Here is a 23,006-nt window from a genome sequence, read left to right as displayed (position 1 = left end):
GAGGCACAGAAAGCCAGCATGAGTTGAGAACGTTTGTAGAGAGTCAGCAGCAGGGCTGGGGAATAGAACCCAGGTCTTCTGAGTAGCCTTCCCGCACTGCAACTATGACGTGACTCTCCCTCCCAGAGACGGGAATGGAACCCAGGTGTCCTGACGGCCAATCCCTGCCTACTCTAGCCACTAAGCCACCACACCTCATTATGAAGTGGGATTCGGAGCAGGGGAGAGAGGGGGACTATTGGCCAAGATTTGGATGAGGGGAGAGGGAACCACTGGCAGAAAGAGAAAGTTAAAGCAAACCCAGAGGCCTCGGCTCACTGAGTCCGTGGAATCTGCCTCTTTCCCAGACGAAGTGGGGGAAGAGGAAATACCACAGGGAGACCAGGGGTGGAGGTAGCATAAACCCTGCCAGGAATCTAGAAAGGAGCGGGATACATTGCACTGAGAAAACACCATTTGCTGCTGAAAGTTACAAGCCTGCACACGCCCAGCCAGGCCAAGGAACGCAGCCGGGGACCGGAGCCGGAGCCGTGACCCGCACGCAGAGCACAGCCTGCGCGCCGAGGCTGTGGGGGGCAGCTCTGAACACAGCTGCTGTGATGACGGCAGGTGCCGCCCCACTCGCCCAGGCTCAGGATCCCGCCCGAGTCTCCATGCGTCCGCTGCACCCTCCCCTCCCGTAAACGAACGGATGAATTTTTAAAGAGCATCCCCTCCCCCACAGGCCGAAACACCTGGCGCTTTGCCCGATCGTGGCCCCAGCTGCTGGGGGGGGGGGACCTCCCTTGCTTTGTGCTTCCCCGCAGGGGAGGTCTCAGGGCCGGGGGGCAGCTGAGCACAATGAGATTAGAACCATTAGACCAGGACTCCAGGCATCAGGGCACTGACACCTGCCCAGTCAGTCTACCCCGGGGGACCCACGTGCCAAGGAGGCCTGGACCACCCCAGTGCACTGGCTCAAGCCAGCTGGAGTGAGCAATGCCCTCCTGGCACCAGCTGACAGCACAGGGTACCACGGAGGGGTCGTGCCTTCCCGCACAGTGTTATGCAGGTAGGGTGCCAGGGAGCGGCTCACCCCTGTTGCAGGGGCAAGAGGCAACGTCCGGTCCTGTTCCCCCTAAAGTATTTATTCCACACCCGGCAGCAGACAAAAGCAGGGTCATCAGCAGGACACAACCGCGTGGCCACAACAGGGGAAGGCCCAGGGAAGCCTGCGGAGCAATGGGGCTTGGATTGCCCAGGGGACGACAAGGAGCAAACAGCATCCTCCCCTCTTGAAGGGAATCCAGGTGCCAGCATGTAACCTTCATACCCTATCTGTCTGTCTGTCTGTCACACACACACACCCCCCTCTTCCAGGCAGGTGAATCCCTGCAGGCCAAAGCACTGGGAGCGGGGAAGAGAGCAATTAGGAAGGTCCCACTGTGTGTCTATTTCCCACACCTGAAGCGAAGCGGGTGCCTGCACAGGAAGAGCGAGGAGTGCCCGTGTCTGAGCGGAGAGACGCGCTCTGCAGCAGAACCCTCCCGTTAACCCGAGGAACCAGTTCTCCGCCTTTCCCAGGACAGCTCCTCGCTTAGGAGAGCTCCGCTGAGGACCGGGAGGGGGTGGAGAATTGCCAGCCCAAATGAACTGTTGACCCAAAACCGAGGAACATTTCACAAAGCTTCTTCTCCTCCTCCTCTTCCCCCAATTTTCTATCGGTGCTACTGGAGGCCTTTGCTTCAATCTTCCCTTTAACGGATCTAGGGGGATGCTGCTGGAGCTGTTACGCCAATGCAACCGCACTGACTTCAACCAGGGTGCACGGGCAAGAGACCAGGCGCTTCCCACTTTGCATCCGGATTTCTCACTGACCCAACTTCCTCAGGGTGTGGGCTTGTTATTCCAAAGCATCATGGGATCTGGTCTCTTCTCAGCACAGATTCCACCGTGCAGGGACTGAGAGGTCTTGAAGGAACCAGATTTCAGCTTAATGCCAAACTGCTTGAGGCCAAATTAAGACTCCCCACCTGTTTAATTGGGTTGATATTCTACCAATTGTCCCCACTCCCTTGGGCTCCTTCCTTCCTTCCAACAGGCCTTGCTGGGCTTTGATTCCCTTCTTGGCAAACAGGATCATTGATGCTTTTGATGTGAAACAGATATCGGCCTCCTCCCGCCCCGAGTCCATGCCAGGGTAGGAGATAAGCCTCTGCTAGAGGATATTCAACAAATTCTACACTGCTCGACTGAGTGAGCGATGAGGCGACAGCATCAATGGTGTCCTCAATCTTTCCCGAGGATCGAACCCAGAATTGGCTGGGAGGGTTATGGAGATTTTCCTCCAGCTAGGCCACGAGAGGATGCATGCGAGACTGACAGGGAATTGGACCATGAAGGGTTTGAAAGCTTATAAACGACAGTAACGGCCAAGAAAAGCATTTGGTTAATTACCTGGGTTCAGCAGTACCGTGCTGGGCCCAACTTAAGCTAAAATCCTGAGGAGATTTGCACTGCCAAACAATGCCCTGTTGTGTCACGTGCTCAGATACCAGAAAGGTCGTGCTGCAGGCTAGCCCGAGATCTGCTCCTGTATTGTCCATGCGCTTGCGCCTTTTGCCCTGGGTCTATAGACCTGCCTCCACATCACTGCATGGACTCAACGTTCCTGCCAGTACCCCTGGACACACAGCTACATGAGCCAGTGCGTGGTACACATCAACGGTACCCTCGCGCCCCAGGCAAGTACTCATACAAACAGGATGCGCGCACGTATACCCTAAGGGAAGTGCACGGGCATCTGAGGTCTCCCTACCCCGTCGGTCTGTGCATGTTAACGTTAAATGTCGTATGCATGACCTGGCACAGGTGGACGCAGGACTCCCTGCAGCGAGATCTGTCAGTTACAAGAGGAAGCAGGATTTTGCCACCAGCTGAGAAACAAGAGGCTTCCCCCCTCGGTTTTAGTGACGTTGGAGCACATCCAATCTCTATGGGGGAGACACACACAACTGGCCAATTTTTAAAATGATTTTAGAGCAGCCAGGGGTCTGAGCCACAGAGTGAGACCCCGACAGAGATCCCCCCCACCCTAGAACTCAGGAACGTTCACGTCATCCCCCTACCCGCAACGTTTACACTTTCAGGGATTAATCCAAAGGCCACGGAGTCAATGGAAAGATTCTCAGCCTTCACTGGCCTTGGGGAAGTGCTTGGATTCCGGGCCTCAGGTCAGGGTCGGTGACCCAGCTTCTGGACTGGAACCGCCCCCAAGCCCTGTCGGGCGTTGGGATCCGGTGTCCTGCTTGGCGCTCATCTCTTGTTTCAGTACGATCCACGAGGGTCCCAAGCGGGACCAGGCCCTGACATCACAGGCAGCGGAAGGCCACCCGCGTATCCCTCGGGCTATCGTAGAGAGATGTTTCATCATTATGCAGCTACGGGGTGTGGCAGGAGAGACACCCCAGTGTCATGATGGAGATGGGGAGGAGACTTCGAAAGGGCCACCATCCTACACTGGGTCCCCAGAAGAAGAGTTGCCCCAAGTCACAGATCTAACACCCTCCCGCCCATCACTGTACGCTCTCTCTAGTATCACACCCCTCCCTCTAGTTCCTGGTTCCTTAGCCGGAAGCACCCACGCAGATCACTCTGTTCACACCGCCTCCTCCCCGGTCACCGAGACGAGGGGCCTGTGAAAGACAGGGGGTGCAGGAGTTGAGAGCAGCAGCTCCTTACCAGGTTCTTGAAGAGCGCGGTCACTTCTCTGGTGAAGACGGCCAGGTTCAGGAAGCCGGTGGAAAGCTCGTGGTTGTTCTGGGACAGGTGGTTGTTGCCGAAGTTCTCCAGAGATTCGCTGTACTGCTCCTCGTTCTCGACGTGTGCTGCGGGCGGAAGGAGAGGACCCCAGTGAAACCCAGGACGAAAGGTCTAAAGAGACTCCGCATGCCGGCAAAGAGCAACTGTGACGTTTCCCCCCTAGCCAGCAATACCATGCCGTTCTCTACAGCGCCTCCTGCTGGGAGAGGCTGTGAACGGACAGATCCGGCCAACGCGCCTACGCCCTCTCTCTCTAGCGCCCACTGCTGAAGTAGAGGCAAGCGCCCCTGCAGCTAGCGCTCCGGCGCCATGCTCTACAGCACCTCCTACTGGGACAGGGGGGAGGAGCTAAGGAGCATGAGCTCCGCTATGAAGAGTGAGTGAAAGTCCCAATGGCCCAACCCCAGGTGTTGATGGGAAAAGATGCAAAAGCAAGCCAGAAAAATGGAATCGGTCCAAACAAAAAGGCCTCCTGCTAGAACTCAAGGCCTGCGTTCAGCTCACACCTGGCAAATGACACAACATGGCACCGGAAGGTAAATGAACCAAAACTGGTCTTATTTCTTGTCTTTTCTCCCACCCCCACCCCCCAAACTTTTGGCCTTCTGTCAAGCCTGTACATTTTGCAACACTGCTGTGAGATGGTGCCCCAAAAGAGGGAGCTAAAAGCAATGCCCTAACCCCTCCCCCCCCCCCGCCCAACGACACTGGTTCAAGTTTGCCAGGTCTCAGAGTGGCTGATCAGACTGCGTGCCAAGCTGCCAACTTTCTAGTTGCACAAAACCGAACGCCCTAGCCCCGCCCCTTCCCCGAGGCCCTGCCCCACAGCCCCGCCCCCGCTCAGTCCATCCTCCCTCCCTCCATGGTTCGCTCTCCCCCACCCTCACTCATTTTCACTGGGCTGGGGCAGGAGGTTGGGGTGTGGGAGGCGGTGAGGGTTCCATCTGGGGGTGCTGGCTGTGGGGTGGGGGATGAGGGCTTTGGGGTGCAGAAGGGGGCTCCAGGCTGAGGGTTGGGGCCATGGGATTCAGAGTGCAGAAGGGGGCTCCAGGTTGGGGGGTCTCAGGGCTGGGGCAGGGGCTTACCTTGGTCAGCGGCACAGCGGAGCTAAGGCAGGCTGCCTGCCTGTCCTGGCACCGCACTGCAGCTGCGCGTGGTCAGCATGTTCGGGTCCTAGGCAGGGGGCCAGGAGGCTCCATACACCACTCTCGGACACCCCCCCCAGCTCCTATTGGTCGGGAACCAGCCAATGGGAGTGCAGAGCCAGTGCTCAGAGCCCCATGGCACCCCTGCCTAGGACCCGGACCAGCTGGCTGCTTCCAGGGCACAGCTCGGTGCCAGGACAGGTAGGAACTAGTCTGCCTTAGCGCTGCAGCATCGCCGATGGGACTTTTAACGGCCAGGGTCCCTTTTCGACTGGGTGTTCCGGTCAAAAACCAGCCAAGCACGAGGTCCCATTGCGCTAGGTGCTGTACAAACAGAGTAGTAGACAGTCCTTGCCCTAAGGAGACCAGATAGACACAGGTGGGGGGCGTGGTAGAACTCACGGGCAGAGTGACCCATGAGATGGGAGTGAATGGCATGTTAGCGTCACCATTTTTTTTAAAATGGTGGATTTAGTTAGGAGAGGGGTCAGCTACATAGGAAGGGAAGGGAAGGCAAGACAGACGCGGGGCGGGGAGAAGAGGAGGGTGAAGGGGGCGGGTGTGCAGCACAGCTGGAGGTGAAGAGATGTGAGGGCAGGGAGAGGTGCTGGAGCAAACCAGCCAGTCACAGAGCAGAGAATGTCCAGTCAAGGCCATCGCAAAGGGTCTGAGGTCCCTGAGCAAGGAAATCAGACGGTCTGAGGGTCCCTGCTTTGGGTACTTCTGCAGCTGTTCCCACCAGCTGGAGTCTCTGCCTGGCTCCTCCCGGCAGCTCCCTATCACCACCCCACACATGGCTGGAGGCAGGGGAGGCAGCACCACAGTCCTTGTGCCCTAAAGTAGAGGGGGTCTCTCCCACCCAAGTCTGGGTCCCAGGGGTGCATGGTGGTCCCAGCTGGAGCCCCTTGCGCAGCAGTGCCTGCTTCTGCGATTGAGGAGTTTCTGATAATCTTGCCTCTCTAAACTGCACCCGAGGTCCCCATATATCAGATGGGGGGTGGGGTGTCACAGCACTTCCCAGGTGTGGCGTGAGGATGGACACACTGGAGAAGATGCAAGTACCTCACAGGTGCACCAGGGGTTGCAAGTACAGAAGAGAGCTAGGCAGGTAATCAGAAAAGCAGGAAACTAGACACAGAGAAGTACTGAAGTCCCAGGACAGCTGTACAGGCTTCTCTGCTGCCCTCCTCCACCCCAGAACTGCCCTGTTGCATGGACTATGGGGTGGTAACAACAAGAATGGGGAAGGGGGGGGTTCAGTAGGATTTGCACATATGTTGTACCCAAGAGTACACAGTAAAGGACATTATTTTAAATTTAAAATAAACCTCCAGACGTGATTTGCAACCATTAACCTCTTTCCACCCTCACCCCACCCCTGGGAGGGACATCACCATTGTCACCACCCTGGGGGAAACCAAGGGAGGGGGTGAAGAGTGATTTTGGTCACCCACCTGGAGGCACCTGGTTTTCAGAGGCCCCTTTTAAGACGTCTCCGGTTGGGCGTCCAAAGACACGAGCCGCTTGCTGTAAAATCTCGATCTAAGTAACGTGCCCAAGGTCACCCAGAGATGAAGGGCTAGAGTCACACAGAGGCTTTGGCGTGGGGACCCCGAGCGTCGCTGAGCCCAACGGGTAGGTACTGGATTCACCAAGGCTGAGCCGGGCTCCCAGGACAACGACCGGGGAGAGGTGGCGTCTCAGAACGGGATTCGTAGAAGCCAGCGCACTAGCTGGCTCCTCACTGAAAATGGCCAGTGGGAGGGGCCAAGGTGCGAGGCATGTGCTAAGCCCCACCCCACTCTTAGAAACAGGCCCCTCCCTCTGCTTGGATTCACTGCGGCAAGCTCTCTTGGGGTTTCGGCAAGAAGCCAAGGCTGGGAGAGGGCCTCTCTTGTAGCCCAGTGGTTAGGGTACTCTCCTGGGGAGACCCCCAGTTTGAGTCCTCCCCTCCAACCACGGGGAAGGGGGATTTGAAGTGGGATCTGCCACCTCTAGGGGGAATGCCATAACCATGCGATATAGGCGTGACGCTGCACTCCAGATGTTTTATGGAAATATGCTTGAGTGTGAATATGATGCAAGTGGAATATGCTTTATGCAAAGGGTCTCTTGTAAGGTATCATAACAAAGGTTATAAAACACTGAATATATTCCTCCTATTTGAATGCATGTATCATTCTTGTATCTGAAGCCAGAAATAGGAAGTAGAACGCTGAGATCCTATTATAATTATGCAAAGTGTGGGCCATGAATGGTGGTTTAGAATCTTGATGGCTCCCATTGACTAGGGCACTTGGTTGTAAACGGTTTATTTACCTGCAGGCCTCCCTGTGTACAGGGCCAAGCCAAGAAGAATGGAGACATGGGGTCCTACAGTGACATGTGACCATGTCACATGATACTGGAATCCATCTTAATCCTTGTACTTTTCCATTGATAAGGCGGGGGTGAGGACAAGCACAGACAAAAGATTCCCGCCTTGTGCCAAAGCTATAAAAGGGGGTGGAGCGGGACAAAAGGGGCTGCCAGTCATGAGAAAACCCCTGCTTACCACCTGAGATGTCTGCTGGATCTAACAAGGACTGCACCGGGGAAAGGATTGGGCCCAGACTAGGAAGGAGTCTAGTCTGTGAAAGAAGCTTATTGGAACATCTTTGAGGGTGAGATATTATCTGTAATCGGTTTCTTAATGTATTAGGCTTAGACTTGCGTGTTTTGTTTTATTTTACTTTGTGACTTACTTTGCTCTGGCTGTTATTACTTGAAACCATTTAAATCCTACTTTTTATACTTAATACAATCACCTTTTTTTATTAATAAACCCAGAGTAAGTGATTAATACCTGGGGGAGCAAACAGCTGTGCATCTCTCTCTATCAGTGATATAGAGGGTGAACAATTTACAAATTTACCCTGTATAAGCTTTATACAGAGTAGAATGGATTTATTTGAGGTTTGGATCCCATTGGGAGCTGGGTGTCTGGGTGCTGGAGGCAGGTAACCTGCTGAGCTGTTTTTAGTTAAAGTCTGCAGCTTTGGCGGCGTGGACCAGACCCTGGTCTGTGTTGCAGCAGGCTACAGTGTCTGGCTCAACAAGGCAGAGTTCTGGAGTCCCAAGCTGGCAGGGAAAACAGGCTCAGAGGTAATTTCAGCACGTCATGTGACAGTCCCAAGGTGATCTCTGTGACTGAACCCGTCACACTGGGGTTCCCTCAATCTCTCCTGTAGAAGCTGCCCTATGACCCACCCACCCCACTCTCCCTTTAATCCCTGACCTACAGGTTCTCCCCTGCCACCTCATCAGAGAGCAGAGGGCTCTGTGGAACAGGCTAACTCTGGGGAAGGATTTGGCTCAGCGAGATTCTCCAAAGTTCACTGCTCGCTGCCAGGAAACCAGGGGACTTATTTGAAAGCAAAAGCTGTTTAATTCAAATCTGATTTCCCAGCCTCCCACTGTTTGTGGCTGTGCTGCCCAGGGGCGAGCCCGACAGATGCTGCCAGCCCAGGAACCCAGCACCAGACACTACAAAGAACTTTCCAGCCGACTTAGCATTCAAAAGCCGAACTCGCGCCTTTAAGATTTAAAGATGCTTTAGAGTCAGCGGAACATTTCCTCCCCTGCCCGTTCAGAGAGTATCAAAGCCAAATGGGAACAGCCGGTGTACAGCACGGGGACTAAGTTGATGCAGAACCAAGAAATGGATGGAGGACTTTGCCCCAGACCTGTGGCTGGGGTGAATCCGTTCCCGCCAGCTGGGCATAGGGCCCTCTCTCATTTCAAGACACCATGACAAGAGATGGCAAAAGCTGGCACTCTCTAGTCTTGAAAGGAGGAGACGGAATTGAGACATGAAGGGACACAGGACCCACCGATCAGTGTCTCCATTCTACCCCCTTCCTGTCACGTGGGAACAAGAGCAAGGTCCGTTAAAGTAACGGCCCGTCAACTCAGTTCTGCCACTTGGCCTTCCGTTCACCGGCCCAGTGCCTGGCCAAGAATTACACCACTGGATGGTAACTATTATGGGTGATTCGCTCTGGGAATCATTCCTCCTTCAGGAAGGACGGAACGCTGAAGCCCAGGACACCTGGGTTCTCCAACCTAGGTTTGTACCATTCCTAGTACAATGGGGCCTTAATCTTGGATACTCCCTAGGCACTACCAGAACAGACCATATATCCATGTCTTCTACTCATTTCTTCTCTGCCTTATGCAATCATTTAATGCCCCTGTGCAAGGTGGAGATTTCCCCCAATTTGACACATGGAGAAACTGAGGCACAGGGGTAGAAGCGTGTTGCCTGGGGTGAAGTCAGACACAACATCAGAGTTTGGAAGCAGAACACAGAATATCCAGATTACAATTCTACTGCTTTACCCACTAAACAGGGCTCCCTCTATTTAGAGCACATTAAATGGAAACACTATTCCACTCAGCTGGTAGTCACAAAGTACAGCATTGCAGCTGGATTCTAATAATCCTCTGCTCTGCAATTATTGTTGAGATCAGATCTCGCAGCAGGTGAACATCTGCAGGAGCCCTGCACTCTCATCAGGCACAGTTAGGGACTCAGACACTCGTGATGAGAACCACAGAAGCACCTGTCTAGTTAGAAGATGCATGCAGCAGCGGGTTCAGGCACTTGCCAGAGGCCGGAGATCCGCCTCGAAGAACGGATGGCCTGATTGCATTTGTGATTGTACAGAGCCTAGCACAGCGGGCCACGACTGGGGCCCCTAGGAGCGGCCGCAATACAACTGCACATCCTAACCTGCAGCCTGTACGCCATCAGCTGAGCTCTCAAAAATGCCCTGATGAGCAAACCAGGGGCAGGCCCGTGTTAACGCCAGAGCAAGCTGCCGGGGAGGCGGGAGGTTCTCCTAGCCCATCACAGAGAATGATTGCAGCACTGCCTGCAATCTGACGCCGTGCAAGCACCTGCTGGTCAGAATCCTCCCCCTTCAGGGCAGTCACACCCCCACCGCTGCCCCTCGCCCGCCAGTGCGTGCCACCGCCGCTGGAGCAGAACTTACTGAGCCCGGAGACATGAATGGCTTTCACATATTTCCTTATCCTCTGGAGAATTGCTTGGTCACCGTCCAGGCTCTGCAAAGCAAACACAAAAGCCTGTCAGACTCGCTGGGCAATGCCGAGATTCCCCCACCACCACCACCAACCGCTGCACAAAGTCCCTTTGAAGGGCCCGACGCTTCGTCATGCAGATGTGCCGGGGCAGCTGCCAACACACCGGGGGCTTGGAGAGGAGCTGGAGGACTCCCAAGCCATGGGCTCTGGCTAGACCAACTGGCATCAGAGTTCAGCAGAGCCTCCGCCAGATCCTCGCTCATTTTATACACAGGAGCCATGACCCTCCCGTGGCCAGCCAGGTACACTGGAACTGGCCAGCTCTAGCGCATGTTAGAGCCAGAGGGCCTGTCCTTTGCAGGCTTTGTGGGATAAAGAGAGACGAAGCACAGCCAGATACTCAGTCTCTAATTACAAGGACTCTGTCACCAGAGTATCAGAGCAACTTCCAACCCCCCTTGGGAGGGGCGGGGGGGTCTCATTATCCCCATTGTACAGATGAGGAGCAGAGGCAGGGAGCGAGCAAGTGACGTGACCAAGGTCATCCAGCATCTGCAGCAAAGACAGTATTTGCACCCCGATATCCAGAGTCCCTTAGCCACAAATTCAGCCTTCTCCAGACACAGAGGCACAGCCCCTCAGCAGCTACTCACATACTCACAGCATCTACGTACCTAGGATGGCGTGTGTGTCACCCAGAGGTGAAAGTAAGCTGGTCCGGTCAGGTGTACCGATAAGAGCCAGTACACAGCCGACCGTACCAGCAGGGGGCAGTTTCCCCAGGTGGGCAATTTAAAAGGGCCCTGGGCTCCCGGCAACGGCCAGAGCCCCGGGCCCTTTAAATCACTGCCAGAGCTCTGCTGCCAGAGCCCTTGGGTCATTACCACCATAGGCCCAGGGCTCCCAGACTCCACTGCAGCTACTGCTACCATGGGGCTCCAGTGGTGATTTACAGGGCCCAGGGCTCCCAGCCACCGCTACCAAAGCCGGAGCCCCGGGCCCTCTAAATAAACCGAAGCTGCCAGAGCCCCAGGGTAGCAGCAGTGATTTAAAGGGCTCGGGGACTTAAAGGCCCCACCCCTTCTGCCCGAGGACCTGCCCCTTTCCCCGAGGGACCCCCCTCCCCCGTCTGCTCCGGACCCTGGCCCTGCATCCCTTAAGTTACTTTCATCCCTGGTGTCACCTCAATATTCCCCATGGCACAACACTTGCACGAGTCCCATTTCCCCAGATAAATCGGTCACACAAGTTATTTGTCTGACAAGTTTTGCCTCCAACCCTCACCCCCGTTTAGTGGCTGGGATGTCAGCAGATTCATTCATGGCTCAAAAAAAAGGGAACGGGGGTGGGGGGGGATGAGGAAATCAATGAACGATTCTCGTCTCCAGCCTGGCCCTTGTCAGTTCCCCAAGTCACTCCTGGCCCCTGGCTGGATGAATACGCAACTAACGAACGCAGCCCAGAGCTCTGAATTTGACAAACATTCAGCTTGAAATCCCACTCCAGCGGGTCCTCGAGCATCGGCGCTAGGAGTCCGCTCCCCTCGGAGGCCTGCACTCGCCAAGGGCGAACGTCCGTGGAAAGCCGACACGCAAACCTCCTGGACCCAGCCAAAGAGAAGTCGAACCAATGCTAGAGACCGTCCCCCCACCCTTGGCGCTGCCCGGAACCTACTCCTACGCACAGCCCTGTGCCATCCAGCACACGGGCACTAGTGAGCCGGGACGGAGATTTGAGACAACCTGCCGCTGTAACAGTCAGGAAGGGGCAGTGGCGTTCACGCCCCCACCCACCCCCCAAAAAACCACACACATCTACCCCACTTCTGCTACCTGAACACCAAAGAGGAAATTAAACGGTGGAGACACAGGACTCTCTTGTCCTCCTATCCTGCTCCATGGGGCCCCTCTGGACTCTGCAGTAATGAGTGAGGACTCAACCCCCTTGAGCTAAAGGAGAATCTGCCAGTTACAGGAGCACTGGGACCTCTAGGTATTGGATCAGCTCATTCCCCTCCTCAGGGAATTATACCCAGAGCCTGGGTGCTTCCCTCTCCCAGGCCAGGGAGAGGGCACTGCATTCTCCCAGGAACAATTCATGACGGCGGAAACCTTCAGGGACAGATCACAGCCAACACCTGCCAGTCGGAGCCATCACAGACAGAGGCAGATGAAGGTTCACCCACCCCTTCCACCAGCGGTTCCGCCCCCTCTGCCTGCAGCTCCGCCCACGGCCCCACCCCTTTCTGCTCCTTCCCCTGGACCTCGCCCCTGTTCCACCCAGGGTCCCTCCCCCTTCTGCCCCCCACTGCGGCCCCGCACCCTATTTGCTACTTTCTGCCACACCCCCACTCCCACTGCTGCCTCAAGACCAGAGAAGCTCTGTCCCTGTGCCACGGCCACGGCCGAGAGCTCCATCAGTCCTGAGGCCATGGCATGCAGCGAGAGCTCCTCCAGTCCCAGGACCACCGCAGGAGTCTGGGTGCTGGGGCTTCCCTGATGCTTCTGCCAGAGAGAGGCTCGGGGGGCACTGGGGGCTTCTCTGCCAGGGAGTGAGATCAGGGCATGGGGGCTTTCCCTGTCCCGCCTGCCGGGGCCCCTGGTCACGGGCCCCATAGCTAATCTGCCACTATCGCAGGGGAGAGACATGACAGTCCCTCCCTGTACAGCACAGGTGCAACCACACCCTGGCCTCCTGCATTCGGCTCTGGGGCCCTCGCTACCGACCAGCTATCGACAAACCCCAAAGCAGCGCAACAGAGCTGATCAGAGAGATTGATCCCCGGGAGGGAAAGAGTTAACCGTAGCGTGGCTGAGCGCCAGCCAAGGGCAGGCATGATAACAGTCTACAAATATTTGAAGGGCGTGAACAGCAAGGAGAGAGAGGGATCATTTGGGGCGTAACCAGCAGCAGAACTGGCGGTAACGGCATGAAGGCAGAGAAGATTATCAGACCGACTTCTCGACAGGGAATCCTTCTCTTCCCCCCAAGAAAACAGTGGAAGCCCCAGTTGCTGGGCCGGACAAGAAGCCCTGTACGAAATGGTCATGCACTGGCTACAGACGGACAGGCGAATAGGTCCTGTCCGTCTCGGACTTCTGTGACGGGGACTAAGGCAGACTGGCTGGCTGGCGCCCAGCTTCCTTCCCTCCCTATCTGTGGTCCCCCTCTGTCAAACTTTACCCTCCCGGCTAAAGGCACCACTCTCTCGTGACGGCCACGTTGCATCACCGCGCGGTGGCAGCGGCTGCGACCGGGAGGCCTTCGCTTTGTCTCTCCTCTCCCTTTAAAGCGTCCCAGAATTCTGCCAACTTCAGCTGCGCAGACAAAGTGCTTTGAAGCTGCACCTCGGGCGGGATTTGGGCTCGGACGCCAGCCCCCTTCGGAGCCCGAGTCGCAACTTCAAAGCGCCACCAACCCGGCTATTTCCAGTGTTCGCGGGAGCCGAGGCTGGGAGGGTCGCTGCTGCGGACTGGGCAGACGTACCCACCGTTCAGGGGCCTGCTCCACAGAGGACTCGCACGCTCATGGAGGTTTTACTTTCCTGCTCTCGTGGTTTTCCCTTCCCACCCGGCCTTAGACGCCGCCGAGAGCACACGGTCGCACCCTGCAGACGTCGAAAATGCAGCTGAATCCGAGCTCAGACAAACCAACCCCACTCCCACCACCCCTGGAGGACCCCAGGTCACTCCTGAAAGCTCTGGGGACACCGGCACATCCAGCAAAGATGAGGAGTTGCTACTCTGGCCCCGGGCTTTCCCCCAACCGAGGCTTCGGCTCAGTTCACGTGCAAGCCAAGAGCTGCATCCAGACAACTCACTGGCCAACTCTAGGTCTCCGGCACGTACCACTGGCCGCTCGGCACACTTAGGAAAGATCTTTTCTACACCGCTGCCTGACTTATTGCTGATGAAACAGGGGTTCCTGCTGGCTCGCCCGGCAGAGTAAACACTGGCTGGGCCAGATCACCCACCCCACGCCTATGGATGGAGAGGATCCTCAATGGGTCAATCCCCCCACACACATATACACACACACAGTGGGGGTGTCAGGCCCAAACTCTTTACACCAGTGTCAATCCAGAGTGACTCCACTGGGATGCATAAAAAGGGCCACCTTGAGTAGGAGCAGAGAGGTTATTTTACTTCTATATTTGGCACTGGTGTGACCGCTACTGGAATCCTGTGTCCAGCTCTGGTACCCACAGTTCAGGAAGGATGCTGATCCAGTGGAGAGGGTTCAGAAAAGAGCCACGAGAATGATTAAAGGCTTAAAAAACCTGCCTTATTGTGAGTCTCAAAAGGGCTCAATCGAACGAGCTGAAAGAGAAGGTTAAGCGGTGACTTCACTACAGTCTGTATGTACCTACACGGGGAATAAATATTTAATGATGGGTCCTTCTAGCTACCAGAGGAAGGTCGAACACGATCCAATGGCTGGAAATTGGAGCAAGACAAATCCAGATGGAAATAAGATGTAAATTTTTAACAGTGAAAGTGTAACCCATTGGCCAGTTTACCAAGGGTCGTGGGGGACTCTCCATCACGGACAATTTCTAAATCGAGACAGGAGGTTTTCGTAGACGTTCTACGAAAAGGAATTATTGTGGGGAAGTTCTCTGGCCTGTGCTATCCAGGGGGTCAGATACATGATCACAACGGTCCCTGCTGGCCGCGGATGCCTCAGCGTTTTCACAGCACGAAGTTGCACAACCACATCACAGAGAGATCGGTCAACAGAGAAGAAATCATTAGAGGCAGGAAAGGCAGCGGCTGGCTCTGCCTGAGTGACAAGGCAAAGGAGCCAATGAGACAGACTCTAACAAAGGCACATGGATGCTCAGAATTGCTGCATCAATGGCAGATGCTACAAGATACCTTATGTGGTGCTCCTGGGCAGACTACGCTTGCCCTGCACGCACAGGCCTCACCTGGCTGGAGAGGCAGGGGGAGGTACATCAGCCAACATGTCAGGTCTGAACTTGCTGGTCCAGACGCAGGGAAGGAAGGAGGGACACCCCCCGGCTCCAGGAAGAGAAGCCACAGGCAGGAGAGATGCAGCCAGTTGTGCTCCTGCTCAGCGGATTCCCTGCTCGGCTTCACCCCAGGGGAGCGAGCCCTCTTTCTCCACCGGGCACGATTAGCTGTTTCAGTTTCTCACCCGGATGAGGTTGGCTTCCCCCTCCCCGGTGCCTGCCCGAAGATCAGCTCAGCCACAGAGATTCCCATAAAGGAACCTTTCCCTGGAAAGAGGAAAGCGTGTGCTGGGGGAGAGAGGGAGCCGGGGAGGAGACAGATCTGCACCTGCAGAGAGAACAACGACCTCCCAGAGACACATTTGATCCAACACTGCTTCATTGCTACCAGCCAACCTTCCAAGGAGCTCCCATGCCCCCCGGGCATTTCAGCTCTAAGCCGGAGGACCCTGAATCACGTCCCACCGTACCCCGGCTGATCAGGAGGGAGGAGAGGGCGGCGCAGCATCTCCACCAACTGTCTCCGGTGCTTCTCCTCCGAACTTCCCTCTTTATTGTGAGCAATCAATGGGAGCCATTCTTCACCCCCCATCGTTCAATGAAGGAGGAGAGGGTTGGCACCGCAGACGCGGCCAACTGGCAGGAGTGTCAGAGCGGAGAGCGACAGCGGTGAAATTTCAATTAGCAGCAGCAAAGCAAATACTGAGCGAGAAGGGCACAGGCATCTCCAGGGCTGGGGCGCTGCACGGGAGACAGGGGAAAGTCTGAGACTGCCGGATGCAGGGCCAGACTCCGATCTCAGGGACTCTGCTGCTGCCAATCTGGAGTAACTCCACCAAGGTCAGAGTCCAGCCCAGAGAATAAAGGACGTGGCAGATAAGGAGAAGACTGAATGAAACAATTATTTAGCCTGGAAAGGGAAAGACAACAGGGAAAGGCGGGCTTGTCATTTGACCCACCTTGAGTCTCTGTTCTTAAGTTAAAGATGGGCAGAATAGTCTTGTCTACTTAGACTTTGGGACAAGGGCTCTCTCACTCTGTACAGCTCCTAGCACAACGTGGTCTCTAGATGCAACCCCAATGCTATTATGAAAAGTAAAGTGAACGCTGACCAGTGCTTGACCCCGTCCCATAATTAGGAGACGGGCGATGTCGTCCAGCAGGATTCCTCCATTCCACCATCCCCCCACCCACCTGCCTCTTTCCCGCTCACTCTAAGTCCTGGTCTCTGAGGCTGTTGCATTCTCCCGACCACCAGGAAGGTGCCACCGACCACGGCACGGCCATGGTATATGAAGCAAAGGTATATTATGGTCGCGCCTAGAGGCCGCAACTGAGATTGAGGGCCCCAGGGCATCGGGTGCTGTGCAGAAACATAACGAGTCCCTGCCCCACAGAGCTTGTGGCCTGACAAACAGAAGGGAAGCCACCTAAAAGCCAGGTAGGGCCACCACCATTAGCAGCTTCGTTGATGGGGACACCTTCTCCTGCAGAGTAGGACTCTGAATCCCCCACACAGATGTTGGGTTGGAAGGACCAGGTTACTGCTTACCTGGGGCTGGACTCGACCCGCTGCCCCGAGTCCCATTCCCTGAAACCACCCACCCCCAAATCGTCCACTGAGCCAGCCAATCCCCCGACCTAGGGCTGGATCTGAACCCGTGCCCTCGCTGAGCAAGACCCCTGTATTTGCTGAGCTCCCCAGAGCCAGCCAGCAAGTCCCCCTGTCCTGGGGCCAGATTCAGATCAGCAGAGTGTCTCAGTCCCCTCCCCAACCCACCGCGGGAATCAGCCAGGTGCCCGGATCTAGGGCTGGAAGACAACGTCTCTGAGCACTGGCGGCAGGAACGCGCCACATCAGCTCCAAGGTTGAGTTTATTTGGGGTTCTCTTTCCAGTTCGAGGGACGAGAGCAAGGGTGGAGGATGGTGGGACCCAGCCAGATGCAGGGAACTTTTAGGATGGACATGGAGGAAAACTAGCGAGAATTTACAACCACAGGAGGTCACCGAGTCAGGTGGTTGGAAGGAGGAGCTGCAGAGTGTTATGAAGTTAACTTCCCTGGAAATTCAGCTAATGACATCCGGGGAAAAGTCCCCCTCTGCATCCAGCTCTGCACCGAGGGCAACTGATTTCCAGGATAGAAGTTTATTAGAGAAGAAGGATGGTCTTATAGAGATGGCACTGGACTGGAACTCAGGAGATCTCAAATCCCAGCTCTGCCCCAGGTCCGCCACCCCACAGTGTGTCTTTGGGTAAGTAACCGTCTTTGTGCCTCAGTTTTCCCATCCGTAAAATGGGGATAACGGTACTTTTCTCCCACCCTGTGTCGTGTCTATTTAGATTGTTAACTCGTTGGCATGGACTGCCCCTCAATGTGTCTATACAGCATCTAGCGCAACGGGGCCCTGATCTCAGGTGGAGCCTCTACATGCTACCGTAGCACAAATAAGAATAAATCCATGAACTCTTCCAGACAGGGACCATCTTTACTGTACCTCTCACAAAGAGCCAAGCACGTCATTGGTGTTAATGATAAATATTCCTGCTATTCCTAGAGAGGACAAAGCAGGATCCAATGCCTAGGACAAAGCTAGCAGGCTAGATACAGATCACACTGAAAGGGTGGGGTGCTTAGGGGGGATTGTAGCCTGCTCCTCCACTACCAATATCACTCACTCCCACAGCATTCAAGGCCCTACATTTGACTCCCTTTAACCGTTTCACCTAATGTCTCTAACCCCAGTGGCTAAAACCCAAGACCCCCACCCCCGTGGCAGATATTAGCATCCCTTTTTTCCAGGTGGGGAAACTAAGGCACAAAGCCATTTAAGTGACTTGCCCAAAGTCACACAGTGAATGAATGGGAGAGCAGGGAACAGAACCACACACACGCCGTCTCCCTCCCCCCTGCGCAACAGCTCCTCTCAAATCTTTCCTGCGTATCAGTACATCATCCTTAGAGCTGGCCGGCAGTTAAAATACTGACTCCACTAAATCGAAACGTTTCAGGGATCGTAACAATGTAATCAAAGCTTTAGGCAGGGAATTGTCTGCACATGTCACCGTGACTTTTAGATTGAATTCTAGTATAAAGACAACACTCAAAATATTTTGATTGAATAGAAAGTTGAAGTGTTTTGACCTTTGCCAAACAAAACATTTACAATATTCCAAACTGTCGGGTTTGGGCCGTTTCACGTCAGGGACGATACCACGATCTCTGCTTTTCGGGCTCATTGGGGATACGAATCCGAAATCTTGGATTTTCCATGGCAGGGGAATTCCATTTTTCAACCAGCTTTAATTATACGTTCAAGTCCGTTTCAAGGAGAGGTCGAGAGGTACGTTGGGTTCCCAGCCAGCAACACCTCTTGTTCATTGATACAAAAATTTCCTAGAGCTTTTCTAGTCTCTCCTGGGTTTTGAGTCCTCTCTTTAATGCTCAGACAGGGTCACGGGAAGATCCCCTTTCCAAGACAAGCCCCAGAACTCTTGTGCTTGGATTTCTGGGCAAAGACTCTGCTGGGATTTTCTGTTCATCCTCCTTGGGCCCCTCTCCTCACAGCCCAGTGTGATAAATAGGGCCCTACCAAATTCACGGCTGGGAAAAACGCATCACAGACCATGAAATCTGGTATCCCTTGTGAAATCTGGTCTTTTGTTTACTTTTATCCTACAATATAGGACAGAACAATGGAGTAATGGTGACAGAACAAGGAGTAATGGTCTCAAGTTGCAGTGGGGGAGGTCTAGGTTGGATATTAGGAAAAACTTTTTCACTAGGAGGGTGGTGAAGCACTGGAATGGGTTCCCTAGGGAGGTGGTGGAATCTCCTTCCTTAGAGATTTTTAAGGTCAGGCTTGACAAAGCCCTGGCTGGGATGATTTAGTTGGGGATTGGTCCTGCTCTGAGCAGGGGGTTGGACTAGATACCTCCTGAGATCCCTGATATTCTGTGATTCTATACTGTACAGATTTCACAGGAGAGACCAGCATTCCTCAAACTGGGGGTTCTGACCCAAAAGAGGGTTGTAATGTGGGGGGTCTGCAAGCTTATTGTAGGGGGGGGTCGCAGGATTGCCACCCTTACTTCTGCTCTGCACGGCCGGAGAGCAGGCAGCACCCTGCCAGCAGCAGCGCAGAAGTAAAGGTGGCAATACCATACCATGCCACCCTTACTTCTGCACTCCTGCCTCCAGAGCTGGGTCCGGACTCCTACAGTAACAACCCCATGAAATTTCAGACTTAAATAGCTGAGATCATGACAGTTACGATTATTTATAATCCTCTGACTGTGAAATAGACCAAAATGGACCACGAATTTGGCAGGGCCCTAGTGATCAATCACAGCCCCACACAATCTATGCCGACATCCAGCTCCGCCAACACAGTGGCCTGGACCTTCTCCTCTGGAGCCACAGCTCCACCATGTGAAGCCTGAAGATGCCATCTAGCTTCCCCTGTGGCGGTAACTTCTACACCTGGATTCTGACCGTGTTCTCCTACACAACAGCGCTGGGAGCTCAATAGATCTCGGTGGCTAAGGAGGGTCGGGCCTGGCCAGCATTTGAATGAGAAACCAAGGCAGAGCCAGGGTCCTGCAAGAAGCCATGTAGGATATTCAACAGATCCTCTCAGCACAGGCTCCACGCACTTGACTCACTGGCAAGGGGATGTTTTTGAAAGACGCTTCCTTTCTCTCTTTCCCGGACCCCTGCCCCGCCCCATAGCCTGGCAAGCTGGTGCCCACGCTGCCCACCCGCGAAGCAGGGATTGTGCTGTGGGGGAGAGAGAGGCTCTGTACAATTCTTTCCCCAAACTGAAGGGCAGGCTGAGTCGAAAGAGCTCAGCCCTGTCTCTCTGCCAACTATGGTCCAGCGAGGATCCACCCCCCACCGCTCTCCAGAACACCCTTCCCCAGGGACAGACCATCTCCCCCCAGAGCCCCCCTTCTAGAGCTCCACTCCCCACCGGAGCCCTTTATACGGTCAGTTGAGTCTTCAGAGACAAAGCAGCAGCAACCGCTGCTCGTGCACTCACTATGGCCCTCCCCAACCTTGCAAGGGACTCCACGCAGGCAGACCCCTGACCAGCTGACACCAGCGGGGGGTGAAGGTGTCACACACAAGGCATCACCAGCAGGATAGGGTCCCTACAATCCTGCGAACAGCTCCGCAGGCAAGTAACATGCATCGCGTCCCGCTCAACTCAGTCCCACATACAAGCAATTGCAGCATCAAAGCCCATGCTTCCCTCTGGGGCTGGCTTCCCCCTTGCTTATGGGGAATGAGAGAATGTGTGTCCAACTGGAATCCCGGTTCCTTTTACCCTCCCTCCTCTGCAGCACGTGCACCCCTGGGACATGAGGTTTATCACAAGCTAATGGCAGAGGGTGGGGGAGAGAATCATCTTGTGGGATTCCCTTGTTAAAATATTGGCAGCCTATCACTGCCCCGAGGCAGCCTCTGGCCAGCTGTGGGAGAGAGAAGAGATGCAAAGCAGATTTATGAGCTAGAATGTATTGCACTATTAGTTAGCGAGTTTTCTCCGAGGCCAGTGTGTGATGAGCTAGTCACAGTACATAAAAGTAAATAAAGTCTCAGAACAGGCTGGGGGTGGGGGAATGGATGTGAGAGGAACTGGACAGAAGGACCCAAATGTACATAGGACATCGAGCCATTGATCACAGCTCTCAATGCCAGACCCTGTGTCTGCAGCCCCACACGTGCTAGAACAGAGGTTGGGATTCTCACAGGGAGCCATAGGGGATCTGGCACGGGTAGGGGGCATCTGCGTGACTGTTACTCGACATTGACGGCCGCTCCCATTCTTCACGAACACAGATCAGTGACTGTTGAGTTTACTTTTCCAGTGAGTGACTTGAAATTTCATCACAAGCTAATGGAGTTGGCTTTTTGCTTGTAAGATGGGGGGGAAAGAAGGGAGCGGTTAACTCTAGCATCCCGGCCAGATTTGTATCAGTTTGTTCTGAATTTCCTCCCAGCTATTCCAACTGGGAAAAAAACATTCGTCACTTCCCTCTTCCTAAGGATCGGGATGGGAGAGCTTACAATCCACAAATTCAACGAATCTACAGCCCCCCACCCCCATAAAGATTGTTAAAGCACTTGTGGGCGAAAGGCACCATATACCATAAGATACTGTCCCTGAACGTAACAGGACTCGAGGAAGCAAGATGAAGGGAAACGGCCATTCAATGCCTCCTGGACAGACAAGCCATGTGGCAGCACCCTTCTCAGCCTCCGTGGTGTCACTTATACCACCAAGACATGGCAGAGAAATGGGGTCCCTTTCTCCCCACAGGGCTTGAGCCGAGTCCCATTGAAGTCAGTGACAGTCTTTCCATTGACTTTAATGGGAGTCGGCTCAGGCCTCAAAGGAAGAACTGTGGGATCCTTTGGAACCAGCTGTTGGAGAAGCCAGACTGCGCCAGGCAGTGCCCGCAAAGGGTACGTCTACACTGCAGCTGGGAGCGTGCTTCCTAGCTCAGGCAGACAGACACGCGGGAGGTCTGCTCCAAGCTCCCGTGCTCCAAATAGCAGCATAGCTAGGGGTAGGATGGATACCAGCTCGGGCTAGCCGCCTGAATACAAACTCGCCCATACCCTCTGGGTATGCACTTGGGATGCCAGCCTGAGCCTCCACCATCCTAGTTTCAGATGCAATAGGTCTGATCTATCATACAGAGGGAGGAAGGGGGTCTGGAGTAACCCCTACACTGATCCAGTGGCAGGATCCAGCCCCAGTTCCTCAAGTCCATTCCTTCTGCCATGAGGACTCAGCAAAATACACAGGCCCAGCTGCAAACTGCCCTTATTCAAAACATATACGCTACAGCATTCATGGGGATGGTGCAAAACCCAGCAGCTTCCAGCAGTTGGAACTGTTACTGTAGCAGAATTCTGTCTGGTTCTTAATAACCGGAAAGATACAAGATCAACTCAAATTCCGCCCCAGAACTGTGATAAGTTTATGGAGGGGATGGTATGATGGGTTAGACTGATTTTGGCAATTAATTGATCTTTGACTATTAGCGGTAAATATGCCCAGTGGTCTGGGATGGGATGTTAGATGGGGTGGGATCTGAGTTACTACAGAGAATTCTTTCCTGGGTGCTGGCTGGTGAGTCTTGCCCACATGCTCAGGATTTAGCTGATCGCCATATTTGGGGTTGGGAAGGAATTTCCTCCAGGGCAGATTTGCAGAAGCCCTGGGGGGGTTTCCGTCTTCCTCTGCAGCGTGTGGCACGGGTCACTTTTTGCTGGAGGATTCTCTGCACCTTGAAATCTTTAAACCACGATTTGAGGACTTCAATAGCTCAGACACCGGTCAGGGGTTTGATACAGGAGTGGGTGGGTGAGATTCTGTGGCCTGCGTTGTGCAGGAGGTCAGAGCAGTTGATCATAATGGTCCCTTCTGACCTTAAAGTCTATGAGTCTATTTGGTACAAAAAAGCTTTTACAAAAAGCCAAGCAGGATCTGAAACATTTCTGTGATTTTATTTCTTAAAATTCCCAGGGAAATGATACTTTCAAACAAGCAAAGCCTCTCTGCAGACACCACAACCCACACACTTCATGGCACTAAGAACCCGAAAATGAAACGGACCCTAAACAGAAGATACTTCCCTGATTTTGTCTATTTGGGCCTGAACTCTTTCAACGCACATGCTTAACTTCGAACGTCGGAACAACTCCATTGAAAAAAAAATCAACGCGATTACTTGCAAGCCTAAAGTGAAGCACGTGCATAAGTGTTTTGCAGGATCGGGGCCTTGTATATGCCCTTCAGAGAAGGCACAGTGTCTTTTTAGACTTATGGACAGTATACCCACAAAAAGAGGGTGGGGGGTCTCTATGTGCTGCTGTTATATAGACAATTCATTTCCCATAGGAGGTACAACCCCCCCCCCCCAGCATAAACAGGGAAAACCACAACAGACTGTAAATTTGTGACTTTTCAATAATCGAAGGCG

The 23,006-nt window shown here is 54.2% G+C and overlaps 1 protein-coding gene across 1 annotated transcript in view; it reads right to left on the bottom strand.

The window, feature by feature from the left end:
* Nucleotides 1–23,006, bottom strand: part of ASAP3 (ArfGAP with SH3 domain, ankyrin repeat and PH domain 3) — a 63,044-nt gene that overhangs the window by 39,102 nt on the left and 936 nt on the right. The window contains exons 2-3 of the mRNA XM_044997716.1: nucleotides 9,983–10,055; nucleotides 3,721–3,866 (exon numbers count right to left, since the gene is read on the bottom strand). Coding sequence (XP_044853651.1) covers nucleotides 3,721–3,866; nucleotides 9,983–10,055 — 219 coding nt within the window. The remainder of the gene's footprint in view (nucleotides 1–3,720; nucleotides 3,867–9,982; nucleotides 10,056–23,006) is intronic.

Source organism: Mauremys mutica, chromosome 23 (genome assembly GCF_020497125.1).
Source record: "Mauremys mutica isolate MM-2020 ecotype Southern chromosome 23, ASM2049712v1, whole genome shotgun sequence".
In the NCBI taxonomy this organism is placed as follows: Eukaryota; Metazoa; Chordata; order Testudines; family Geoemydidae; genus Mauremys; species Mauremys mutica.
The sequence above is the reverse complement of the archived record's forward strand: the minus strand, read 5'-3'. Positions and strand labels throughout refer to the sequence as shown.